Source organism: Melopsittacus undulatus, chromosome 30 (genome assembly GCF_012275295.1).
Source record: "Melopsittacus undulatus isolate bMelUnd1 chromosome 30, bMelUnd1.mat.Z, whole genome shotgun sequence".
Classification (NCBI taxonomy): Eukaryota; Metazoa; Chordata; class Aves; order Psittaciformes; family Psittaculidae; genus Melopsittacus; species Melopsittacus undulatus.
In genome coordinates this window covers 109,247-122,949 of record NC_047556.1, presented here as the reverse complement: position 1 = coordinate 122,949, position 13,703 = coordinate 109,247, and the positions used below count along the sequence as shown (strand labels likewise).

At 53.3% G+C, this 13,703-nt stretch overlaps 1 protein-coding gene across 1 annotated transcript; it reads right to left on the bottom strand.

The window, feature by feature from the left end:
- Nucleotides 1-9,425: 9,425 nt before the first annotated feature.
- LOC117437877 (DDB1- and CUL4-associated factor 11-like) lies at nt 9,426-13,490 on the bottom strand. The gene is made up of 3 exons (XM_034072524.1): nt 13,267-13,490; nt 10,608-10,714; nt 9,426-9,564 (listed from the first exon to the last, which is right to left on the bottom strand). The coding sequence occupies exons 1-3, from the start codon at nt 13,454-13,456 to the stop codon at nt 9,481-9,483; spliced, it is 381 nt and encodes a 126-aa protein (XP_033928415.1). The 5' UTR covers nt 13,457-13,490; the 3' UTR covers nt 9,426-9,480.
- Nucleotides 13,491-13,703: the final 213 nt, after the last annotated feature.

The window sequence follows — 13,703 nt, the reverse complement described above, 5'->3', positions numbered from 1 at the left end:
GTCTACCCATAATAGGGTCTACCTATAATAGGGGTCTACCCATAATAGGGTCTACCTATAATAGGGTCTACCCATTATAGGGTCTATGTATTAGGGCTATGGGGTCTACCCATAATAGGGTCTACCTATAATAGGGTCTACCCCTAATAGGGTCTACCCATAATAGGGTCTACCTGCACTGGGGCTATGGGGTCTACCCATAATAGGGTCTACCTATAATAGGGTCTACCCATAATAGTGTCTACCCCTAATAGGGTCTACCTATAATAGGGTCTACGCCTAATAGGGTCTATATTAGGGCTATCAGGTCTACCCCTAATAGGGTCTATATTCGGGCTATCAGGTCTACCCCTAATAGGGTCTATATTAGGGCTATCAGGTCTACCCCTAATAGGGTGTACATTAGGGCTATCAGGTCTACTCCTAATAGGGCATATATATTAGGGCTATCAGGTCTACCCCGAATAGGGTCTCTATTAGGGCTATCAGGTCTACCCCTGATAGGGTGTGTGTTAGGGACATCAGGTCTACCCCTAATAGGGTCTATATTGGGGCTATCAGGTCTACCCCTAATAGAGTATATATATTAGGGCTATCAGTTCTACCTCTAATAGGGTCTATATTAGGGCTATCAGGTCTACCCCTAATAGGGTCTATATTAGGGCTATCAGGTCTACCCCTATGCTATGTGGCTATGGGCCCTATATGTCCTATCATGGGGCCCCTATAGCACCCACACCTGCACCCATATAACCGTCATGGCCCCAAAATAGCCCCAAAAATCCCCTTTTTTGCCCCATTTCTCCCTCCCCAACCACAAAAATCTCACTTTCGACCGCAGCTTTTTAACCGTTTCCCCCTTTTTTAGCCCCAAAACGTGTTTCGAGGCTCAAAATGAGTGTGTTTGATGGGAAATGAGCTTTTTTGGGGGGAAACACCTGGGTTTTGGTTAAAAACAATGTGTTTTGGGGGGAAATTAAAGTTTTTGGTAATGGGATCGAAAATTGTCGTTTTTGGGGCAAAAAAACATTATTTTGGGTCAAAAATCCTCTTTTTGGGTCAAAAATCCTCATTTTGGGTCAAAAATCCTTATTTTGGGTCAAAAATCCATCATTTTGGGTCAAAAATCCATATTTTGGGTCAAAAATCCTCATTTTGGTCAAAAATCCATCATTTGGGTCAAAAATCCTCATTTTGATTAAAAAATCCTCATTTTGGGTCAAAAATCCCCATTTTGGGTCAAAAATCCTCATTTTGGGTCAAAAATCCCCATTTTGGTCAAAAATCCTCATTTTGGGTCAAAAATCCTCATTTTGGTCAAAAATCCTCATTTTAGGTCAAAAATCCCCATTTTGGGTCAAAAATCCTCATTTTGGGGCAAAAATCCTCATTTTGGGGCAAAAATCCTCATTTTGGGGCAAAAATCCATCATTTTGGGTCAAAAATCCATCATATTGGGTAAAAAATCCTCATTTTGGGTCAAAAATCCTCATTTTTGGGTCAAAATCCTAATTTTGGTCAAAAATCCATCATTTTGGGTCAAAAATCCTCATTTTTGGGTCAAAAATCCTCATTTTGGGTCAAAAATCCTTATTTTGGGTCAAAAATCCTCATTTTGGGTGAAAAATCCTCATTTTGGGTGAAAAATCCATAATTTTAGGTCAAAAATCCTCATTTTGGGGCAAAAATCCTCATTTTGAGGCAAAAATCCTCATTTTGGGTCAAAAATCATCATTTTGGGTCAAAAATCCTCATTTTGGGTCAAAAATCCATCATTTTGGGTCGAAAATCCTCATTGTGGGGCAAAAATCCATCATTTTGGGTAAAAAATCCATCATTTTGGGTCAAAAATCCACCATTTTGGGTCAAAATCCTTATTTTGGGTCAAAAATCCTCATTTTGGGTCAAAAATCCATCATTTAGGGTCAAAAATTAGCATTTTGGGGCAAAAATCCATCATTTGGGTCAAAAATCCTCATTTTAAGGCAAAAAACCCCTAATTTTATGCCCATTCCCCTCTATTTGTTGCCCAAATCCAGCATTTTTGGTGCAAAAAGCAGCATTTTTGGGCAAATCACATGTTTTATTGCCAGAAACCACAAGTTTTAAGCAGAAATCCACATTTTAGGGTAAAAACACACTTTTTAGGGCACAAATTACATATTTTAAGGTAAAAACACACATTTTAGGGCAAAAATTACATATTTTAGGGTAAAAACACTTTTTAGGGCAAAAAATATACATTTTAAGGCAAAACCACACATTTTAGGGCAAAATATGACACATTTTAGGGTAAAATATGACACATTTTAGGGTAAAACCACACTTTTTAGGGCAAAAATTACATATTTTAGGGTAAACCCACACATTTTAGGGCAAAAATGACACATTTTAGGCAAAATATGACACGTAGGGCAAAAAATACACTTTTTAGGGCAAAAAATACACATTTTAGGGTAAAAACACACTTTTTAGGGCAAAATTTACACATTTTAGGGTAAAATATGACACATTTTAAGGCAAAAACACACTTTTTAGGGCAAAAATTGTATATTTTAGGGTAAAACCACACATTTTAGGACAAAAATTATACATTTTAGGATAAAAACACACTTTTTACGGCAAAAATTACACATTTTAGGGTAAAATCACACATTTTAGGGCAAAATTTGACACATTTTAGGGTAAAACCCACACATTTTCGGGCAAAAATTACACATTTTAGGATAAAAACACACTTTTTAGGGTAAAAATTACACATTTTAGGATAAAACCACACTTTTTAGGGCAAACCCACATATTTCAAGGGGAAGAAACCCATTTCCCATCATTTTAACCCCAAAACCACCATTTCCCCCCCAAAACCAGCCCCATTCTGTCAAAAACCATTATTTTCACACCGAACTGACCTAAAATCCCACTTTTTCACCCCATTCCCACCAAAAAAAGGAGAATTGGGACAATTTTACCCCAAACGGTGAAATTTGGCCCAAAATGACCCAAAATCTGCCTTTTTTGGGGGTGAAACGCAACCAAAATGCACAAATCTTAACACATTTTGTCCCAAAACCGTCACTTTTTGACCCAAAATCTTCATTTTCAGCATCACTTTTCCGCCCCCAAAATCACCTTTTTTCCACCCAAAAATCTTCTTTCTTCTGCTCCAAAAATCTTCATTTTTGTGGCCAAAAATCCTCATATTTCACCCCAAAAATCTTCATTTTTCACTCCAAAATCCTCCTTTTTTCACCCAAAAAATCTTCATTTTCACCTTCCAAAACCCACTTCCCAGACCCAAAATCGTCGTTTTTCCACCCAAAAATCACCATTTTAAGGCCCAAAAAACCCATTTTCCACCCAAAAATCATCATTTTCACATATTTTACCCCAAAAAACGCTCATTTTTGGGTCAAAAAACCCAAAATTTGCCTGTTTTTAACCAAAAATCGCTATTTTTGGGCTCCTTTTCCCCCCCATTCACAGCACGATGCTGCCCCCTAGTGGATCGGCCGCTGCTGGCACCTGATTGGCTGAGCGCTTGGCCCCGCCCCCTTGCTGCTCTCTGATTGGTCAGGAGCTCAAAGGGGGGGGAAGAGGCTGATTTTGGGGCAATTTCGGCCCAATTTGGGTCATTTTGGGGGTCAAATAGGGACGTGGGTCTAAAGGGGGGTCCTATGGGGCCAAAGGTCACCCCCAACCCCATTATTGCCCCATAGAACCCTATGGGGCCCTATAGAACACTATGGACTCCATAGCTGCCCTATGGAACCCTATGGAGCCCTATGGACCCCATAACTGCCCCATAGAACCCCATAGAGCCCTATAGAACCCCATAGAGCCCTATGGACCCCCAAGGACCATTGGGTCCTTCAGGATGCATCAGATACTTATGGGCAATGGAGGTACTTGTGGCCCCATAGAGACACATAGAGACCCCATAGAGACCCCATAGAGACCCATAGAGACCCAATAGAGACCCCATAGAAACCCATAGAGAACCCATAGAGCCCCATAGAGACCAAAGAGCCCCATAGAGACCCATAGAGCCCCATAGATGCCCCATAGAGAACCCATAGAGACCCCATAGAGACCCATAGAGATGCCATAGAGACCCCATAGATCCCCATAGCGCCCCATAGAAACCCCATAGAGACCCATAGAGCCCCATAGTGCCCCATAGATCCCCATACAGACCCATAGAGGCCCCATAGCTCCCCATAGAGACCCCATAGAGACCCATAGAGACCCCATAGAGACCCCACAGAGCCCCATAGAGACCCCATAGAGACCCCATAGACTCCCATAGAGACCCATAGAGCCCCATAAAGACCCTATAGAGACCCAAAGAGGCCCCATAGAGCCCCATAGAGCCCCATAGAGCCCCATAGAGACCCCATAGAAACCCCATAGAGCCCCATAGAGACCCCCATAGAGCCCCATAGAGACCCATAGAGCCCCATAGAGACCCCATAGTGCCCCATAGAGGCCCCATAGAGACCCATAGACACCCCATAGAGACCCCACAGAGCCCCCATAGAGCCCCATAGAGACCCCATAGATCCCTATAGACACCCCATAGACACCCCATATCCCCCATTACCCCCCTCTGACCCCCAACCCAGGGGGCCCAGGGGACCATGGGTACCTATACCAGCACCTATAGGTGATGGCCCAGGAGGCCCAGCCAATGGCAGCGCCCGCTGCGTCCCTCGACCAATCAGAGCCATAGGCCAAGGTGACAGCCAATAGGAAGTGCCATAGGAGGATGAAGGCCACGTTGAGGAGGAAGAGGATGGATAGGGCCAGACTGGGGTGCTTGGGGGGCTCTATGGGGCCCTCCGGCCCCATAAGTGAGGCTGGACCCATAAGTGATGCTGCTGGACCCATAGGTGGCAATGGGGGACCTATAGATGGTGCTGGACCCATAGATGGTGCCGGACCCATAAGTGATGCTCCTGGCCCCATAAGTGATGCTCCTGGCCCCATAAGTGATGCTCCTGGCCCTATAGATGATGCCTGCCCCATAGATGATGTCTGCCCCATAAGTAGTGATTCTGGCCCCATAGATGATGCCGGACCCATAAGTGATGCTCCTGGCCCCATAGGGGACCTTATAGGTGATGGGGACCTCCTAGAGGATGGGGGTCCCATAGGGGGTGTGAGACCCATAGGGGATGATGGGCGCCCTATAGATGATGGGCGCCCTATAGGTGATGATGGGCGCCCTATAGGTGACGATGGGCGCCCCATAAGTGATGGGTCTATGGGGGACGGGGACCTCCGAAGGGATGGGGACCCCATAGGTGATGCTGGCCCCATAGATGACAATGGGGACCCCATAGATGACAATGGGGACCCCATATGTGATGCCTGCCCCATAGATGATGCTGGCCCCATAGATGACCCTGGCCCCATAGACGGCAATGGGGCCCCCATCCTAAAGACCCACCCCACCAATGGCAGCCCCCGTAGCCAGCCCCATAGACTCCATTGGCTCTCCCTATGGCCCCCTCTGCCCCATAGATGCTCTCTATGGGGCCAGGCTGTATATGGGGCTTCCCTATGGATATACCCCCCCCCATAGGGTTCCCTATGGGTATACCCTGCCCCATAGCGACCCCCATCACCCTCCCACCCCATAGATTCCCTATAGATATCCCCCATTGACCCATATGGTTCCCTATGGACATCCCCTCCCCCATATGACTCCCAATGCCCCTCCCCCATTAAACCACGTGACCTCCAATGCTCCTCCCCCGTCGTCCCACGTGACCCTTTAAGCCCCTCCCCCATCATACCATGTGACCCCATATGCCCCTCCCCCTTATACCATCCCCTATACCCCTCCATTATACCACGTGACTCCCATTGCCCCTCCCCCATTAACCCACGTGACCCTTTAAGCCCCTCCCCCCAATGCCCCTCCCCCATTAAGCCACGTGACCCCATAAGCCCCTCCCCCATCATCCCACGTGACCCCCAATACCCCTCCCCCATTAAACCACGTGACCCCCATAACCCCTCCCCCTTATACCCCTCCCCCATTAAGCCACGTGACTCCCAATACCCCTCCCCCCTATACCCCTCCATAAGCCCCTCCCCCTTTAAGCCACGTGACCCCCAATACCCCTCCCCCATCGTCCCACGTGACCCCCATAGCCCCTCCCCCTTCAAGCCCCTCCCCTTTTGGCCCCGCCCCCTCCCCCTTTGGCCCCGCCCCCTCCCGTAGAGCCCCGCCCCCAAGGCCCCCACCTCCTCAGCCAATCCCAGCCCGCAGTGCACCAGGCTGAAGGCGCGGGGGGCGGGGCCGGAGCCCTCCCATTGGCCGAGCCGCCGGGCCAGCAGCCAATGGGAGGCCGCCGCCAGGGCCCCGCGCGCGGCCGCGCGAGCCAGCGCCCCCCACGTGGGGCGGAGGAGGGGGGAGGAGGCCACGGCCAGAGAGAGGGGGAGGAGCCAGGAGAGGGAGGGGCAGGAGGGGAGGAGCCGGCTGGGGGAGGGGAGAGAGAACGTATAGAGGGACATATAGAGACCATATAGAGACATATAGATATCCCATAGAGACATATAGATACCATATAGATACCTATAGGGACCTATAGATAACCTATAGATAACCTATAGAGACCCTATAGAGACACATAGAGACCTATAGAGACATATAGGGACCCATAGATACCCCATAGATATCTATAGATACCCTATAGAGACCCTATAGGGACCCATAGAGACACATAGACACACATAGAGACACATAGATACCCCATAGAGACCCATAGAGACCCCATTGATTCCCCATAGACACCCCATAGAGACCCATAGAGACCCCATAGACACCCCATAGATACCCCATAGATACCCCATACGGAACCCATAGAGACCCATTGAGAGAGAGCCAGACACATAAACCCAGACCCATAGATACAGCCCCAGGCCCCCATACATTTGGTCCCAGCCCCAGAGACCCCCCCTCCCAGCCCCATAGGTTCAGCCCTGCCCCATAACCCCTGTCCAGCCCCACACCCCCCCCCATAGCCCCATAGACCAACATAGCCCCATAGACCCCATAGACCCCACATAGAACCCCATAGAGCCCAGAGCCCCCCATAGAGACCCCATAGAGACCCCTCATAAGCCCTATAATGCCTCCAGCCCCATAGACCCCCCAGACCCATAGCCCCCCATAGACCCCCCATAGAGACCCATAGAGCCCCATAGAGAACGGCAGACACCCCATAGAGACCCATAGGGACCCATAGACAGAGACCCATAGAAACCCCATAGAAACCCCATAGAGACCCATAGAGACCCCATAGATAGAGACCCAGACCCATAGACAGAGTCCAAACCCCATAGATCAGCCCCAGCCCCATAGCTTCAGCCCTGCCCCATAACCCCTGTCCAGCCCCACACCCCCCACATAGCCCCATAGACCAGCATAGCCCCATAGAACCCCATAGACCCCCATAGATACCCCCCATGAGCCCCATAACACCTTCTAGCCCCATAGAACCCCAGGCCCATAGCCCCCCATAGAGACCCATAGAGACCCCATAGAGACCCAGCCCCATAGATCAGCCCCAGCCCCATAGGAGCAGCCCTACCCCATAACCCCCGTCCAGCCCCACACCCCCCATAGCCCCATAGACCAGCATAGCCCCATACAACCCCATAACAACTCACTTCAGCCCCATAGACCCCCCAGACCCATAGACCCCCATAGAGACCCATAGAGACCCCATAGAGCCCCATAGACCCCCATAGAGACCCATAGACCACAGAGCCCCCCATAGAGCTCATAGACCCCATAGAGACCCCACAGAGCCCATAGAGACCCATAGACCCCCATAGACCCCCATAGAGCCCCCATAGAGACCCATAGACCCCATAGACCCCATAGACCCCCATGGAGACACAGAGACCCATAGAGACACATAGAGACCCATAGAGACACATAGAGACACATAGAGACCCATAGAGACACATAGAGCCCCATAGCCTCCCATAGAGCCCCATAGACCCCATAGACCCCATAGAGCCCCATAGACCCCATAGCCCCCCATAGAGACCCATAGCCCCCCATAGACCCCATAGAGACCCATAGAGCCCCATAGACCCCATAGAGTCCCACAGAGACCCATAGACCCCCCATAGACCCCATACAGCCCCATAACCCCCATAGAGACCCATAGCCTCCCATAGACCCTCATAGAGCCCCATAGACCCCATAGAGCCCCATATCCCCCCCATAGCCCCCATACTGCCCCATAGCCTCACCTCTCCAGCAGGTTATGGGGCGAGGCCAGGATGCTGTGGGGGTCAGCTCGAGCCTTCAATGTGGGTCCCAGCCCCACAAGTAGGGCCAGGGCCATAGCATGAGCCCTAGGGAACAGTGGGGACCCCATAACAGCCGCTGCCCCATAGCACAGCCCATGGATCACTGCCCCACAGCACCCCATAGGGCCCCATAGCCACCCCATAGCGCCCCATAGCCACCCCATAGCGACCCATAGCCGCAACATAGGGACCCATAGGCGACCCATAGCGACCCATAGCTGCCCCATAGCGCCCCATAGACGCCCCATAGAGCCCCATAGACGCCCCATAGCCCCCTATAGGAGCCCCATAGGATTGTGGGTAACAGGTGGTTAAAGGGCATAGGGAGGACATGGGGGGGGCAGAAGGGGGGGAGGGAGGGACGAGGGGTCACTTATGGGGTGATATAGGGGGGATAGAGACATATAGGGACCTATAGAGACCCATAGAGATCCTATAGAGACCCCATAGAGCCCCATAGGGACCCATAGAGACCCCATAGAGACACATAGAGACCCCATAGAGACCTCATAGAGACCCCATAGAGACCCCATAGAGACCCATAGATCCCCATAGACACCCATAGACACATAGAGACATATAGGGAGCCCTATAGAGACCCCATAGAGACCCATAGGGACCCCATAGATCCCACATAGAGACGCCATAGAGACCTATAGCGACCCATAGAGCCCCATAGAGACCCATAGAGACCCCATAGAGCCCCTATAGAGCCCCATAGAGATCCTATATAGACCCCATATAGACCCCACAGAGACCCATAGAGACCCCATAGAGACACATAGAGCCCCCATAGGGACCCCATAGGGACCCCATAGAGGCCCCATAGAGACCCATAGACACCCCATAGAGACCCCATAGATCCCCATAGAGACACATAGAGCCCCATAGAGACCCATAGAGACCCATAGAACCCTATAGAGCCCCATAGACACCCCATAGAGACCCATAGAGCCCCATAGATCCCCATAGAGACCCATAGAGACCCATAGAGATCCCATAGAGACCCGATAGAGACCCATAGAGACCCATAGAGCCCCATAGAGCCCCATAGAGCCCCATAGACACCCATAGACACCCATAGGCAGACATGGGTTCAGAGGTTTATTGTGGGTCCCGCTATGGGGCAGGGGCAGGGGGCGGAGCTTAGGGTGGGTCCCTCCCCCTCTGCTCTCCCATTGGCTCCTGATCCGGCTCCTGATAGGTCCAGAGGCGAATGGATCCGTCCCACTGTGGGGGGAGGGGTCAGGGACCCATAGAGACATATAGAGACCCATAGACACCCCATAGACACCCCATAGACACCCCATAGACACCCATAGACACCCATAGACACCCATAGACACACATAGACACCCATAGACACCCATAGACACCCATAGACACCCATAGACACCCATAGAAACACATAGAAACACATAGACACCCATAGACACCCCATAGACACCCATAGACACCTATAGACACCCATAGACACCCCATAGACACCCCATAGACACCTATAGACACCCATAGACACCCATAGACACCCATAGACACCTATAGACACCCATAGACACCCCATAGACACCCCATAGACACCCATAGACACCCCATAGACACCCATAGACACCCCATAGACACCCCATAGACACCTATAGACACCCATAGACACCCCATAGACACCCATAGAGACCCATAGACACCCATAGACACCCATAGACACCCATAGACACCCCATAGACACCCCATAGACACCTATAGACACCCATAGACACCCCATAGACACCCATAGAGACCCATAGACACCCCATAGACACCCATAGACACCCATAGACACCCCATAGACACCCATAGACACCCCATAGACACCCCATAGACACCCATAGACACCCATAGACACCCCATAGACACCCATAGACACCCCATAGACACCCCATAGACACCCATAGACACCCATAGACACCCCATAGACACCCATAGACACCCATAGACACCCATAGACACCCCATAGACACCCATAGACACCCCATAGACACCCCATAGACACCCATAGACACCCCATAGACACCCCATAGACACCCCATAGACACCCATAGACACCCCATAGACACCCCATAGACACCCATAGACACCCCATAGACACCCATAGACACCCCATAGACACCCATAGACACCCCATAGACACCCCATAGACACCCATAGACACCCATAGACACCCATAGACACCCATAGACACGCATAGACACCCATAGCCCCCCATTGACCCCCATTGACCCCTTAGCCCCGCCCACCGAGGCACTGGCCAGCGCCCCCCCCTCCGGGTGCCAGCTGACGTCACGGACGCAGCCGCTGTGATTGGTCAGGCGCCGCACGGGCCTCCCGGTCAGCACGTCATAGACTGCGACGGAAAGGGGGCGGGGTCACGTCGTAGCCACGCCCCCTGCGCTCCTATTGGCTGCCATTGGCTTCCATTGACTTCTATTGACTCCCATTGACCACCCCCTTAGCCCCGCCCCCCTCTCCTCCCATTGGCTGCCATTGGCTCCCGTAGGCCCGCCCCCTGACCTCCCATTGACCCCCCACTTAGCCACGCCCCCTGCGCTCCTATGGGCTCCCATTAAATCCAATTGGCTCACATTGGCTCCTATTGGCTCTAATTAGCTCCCATTAAATCCCATTGGGTCCCATTGGCTCCCATTGGCTCCCATTGGGTCCCATTGGATCCCATTGACTCCCACTAGCTCCCATTGGCTCCCATTAAGTCCCATTAGCTCCCATTGGCTCCCATTGGCTCCCAATGGCTCCCATTGGCTTCCATTGGCTCCCATTAGCTCCCATTGGCTCCCATTGACTCCCATTAGCTCCCATTGGCTCCCATTGGCTCCCATTGCCCCCCTTAGCCCCGCCCCCTGACCCTCCCGGTCAACACGTCATAGACTGCGACGGAAGGGGGCGGGGTTACGTCATAGCCACGCCCCCTGCACTCCCATTGGCTCTCATTGGCTGCCATTAGCTCCTATTGGCTTCCATTGTCTCCCATTAAATCCCATCGGCTCCAATTGCGCTCCACCTAGCCCCGCCCCCCTCTGCTCCCATTGGCTCCCGTAGCCCCCCATAGCCCCTCCCCCCTCGACTCCCATTGGTCCCCGCTCTAACCAATCACAGCCCCTTAGCCCCTCCCCCTGACCTCCTATTGACCCCCCTCCTTAGCCCCACCTCCTGCGCTCCCATTGGTTCCCATTTACCCCCCTTTAGCCCCGCCCCCCTTGGCTCCCATTGGCTCCCGTTCTGACCAATCACAGCCCCCTTAGCCCCGCCCCCTGATCTCCCATTGAACCCCCCTCCTTAGCCCCGCCCCCTTCCCTCCCATTGGCTCCCATTGCCCCCCCTTAGCTCCTCCCCCTCCCATTGGCTCCCATAGCCACACCCCCTGACCTCCCATTGCCCCCACTTAGCCCCGCCCCCTGCTCTCCTATTGGCTCCTGCGCTCACCAATCACACCCCTCCCTTAGCCCCTCCCTGCGCTCCCATTGACTCCCATTGGCTGCCATTGGCTCCCACAGGCCCCCCCTTAGCCCCGCCCCCTGTGTTACCATTGGCTCCCATAGCCACCCTCAGTCCCGCCCCCCTCTCCTTAGCCCCTCCCCCCTCTCCTCCCATTGGCTCCCATTACCCCCCTTAGCTCCGCCCCCTGCGTTCCCATTGGCTCCTATTAGCTCCCACAGCCCCCTCCTTAGCCCCGCCCCCTGACCTCCCATTGACCCCCTCCTTAGCCCCTCCCCCTTGGCTCCCATAGGCTCCCATTGCCTCTCACGCCCCCCCTTAACCCCGCCCCCCTCGCTCCCATTTGCTCCCATACCCCGCCATAGCCCCTCCCCTTGACCTCCCATTGAACCCCCTCAGCCCCTCCCCCTCGGCTCCCATTGGCCCCCGCTCTGACCAATCACAGCGCCCGTGGCTCCTCCCCTTGACCTCCCATTGACCCCCCTCCCTAGCCCCGCCCCCTCTCCTCCCATTGACTCCTATTGGCTCTCATACCCCTCCCCCCTTTGCTCCCATTGGCTCCTGCTCTAACCAATCAAAGCCCCCTTAGCCCCTCCCCCTGCGCTCCCATTGACTCCCACTGGCTCCCGCTCTAACCAATCACAGCCCCTTAGCCCCGCCCCCCTCCCCTCCCATTGGTTCCCATTGGCTCCCATTGACTCCCATAGCCCCCTCTTAGCCCCGCCCCCTGACCTCCCATTAACCCCGTCCTTAGCTCCGCCCCCTGCGCTCCCATTGCCTCCCATTGGCTCCTATAGCCCTCCATCATTAGCTCCGCCCCCTCTCCTCCCATTGGCTCCTATTGGTTCCCATTACCCCCCCTTAGCCCTGCCCCCTGCGCTCCCATTGGCTCCCATAGCCCCCCTTAGCCACGCCCCTTTCTCCTCCCATTGGCTCCCATTAGCTCCCACTAGCTCCCATTGGTTCCCATTGCCACCCACAGCCCCCCCTAGCCCCTCCCCCCCTCGACCCCCTATTGGCCCCCTCTCTGACCAATCACAGCACCCGTGGCCCATCCCCTTGACCTCCCATTGACCCCCCCATACCCCTCCCCCTGAGCTCCCATTGGCTCCTATTGGCTCCCATAGCCCCCCCTTAGCCCCGCCCCCTGACCTCCCATTGACTCCCCTAGCCCCTCCCCCCTCTGCTCCCATTGGCTTCTATTGGCTCCCATTGATTCCAATTGTCTCCCTTAGCCCCCCTTAGCCCCTCCCCCCTCGGCTCCCATTGGCTCCCGCTCTGACCAATCACAGCTCCCGTGGCGCATCCCCTGCGCTCCCATTGGCTCCCATTGACTCCCATTGGCTCTCATAGCCCCTCCCCCCTGCTCTCCCATTGCCTCCCATTGGCTCCCATAGCCCCTCTATAGCCCCTCCCCCCTGGTCTCCCATTGGCTGTGTCTCTGACCAATCACAGCTCCCGTGGCACAGGCCGCGCTCAGGTATTGGCCGGCTCCGGGGCCGGGGGGCGGGGCCAGGCGGCAGCGCAGGAGGGTGTTGAGGACCACGTGACCGCGGTAGGTCATGAGGGACGTGTCACCCGGCAGGGGGGGTGACGTCAGCGCTGGGGGTGACGTCATAGACACACATAGGGACATATAGGGACATATAGAGACCCATAGAGCCCCATAGACACCCCATAGACACCCATAGACACCCATAGACACCCCATAGACACCCATAGACACCCCATAGACACCCATAGACACCCATAGACACCCATAGACACCCATAGACACCCCATAGACACCCATAGACACCCATAGACACCCCACAGACACCCATAGACACCCCATAGACACCCATAGAGACCCTATAGACACCCCATAGACACCCATAGACACC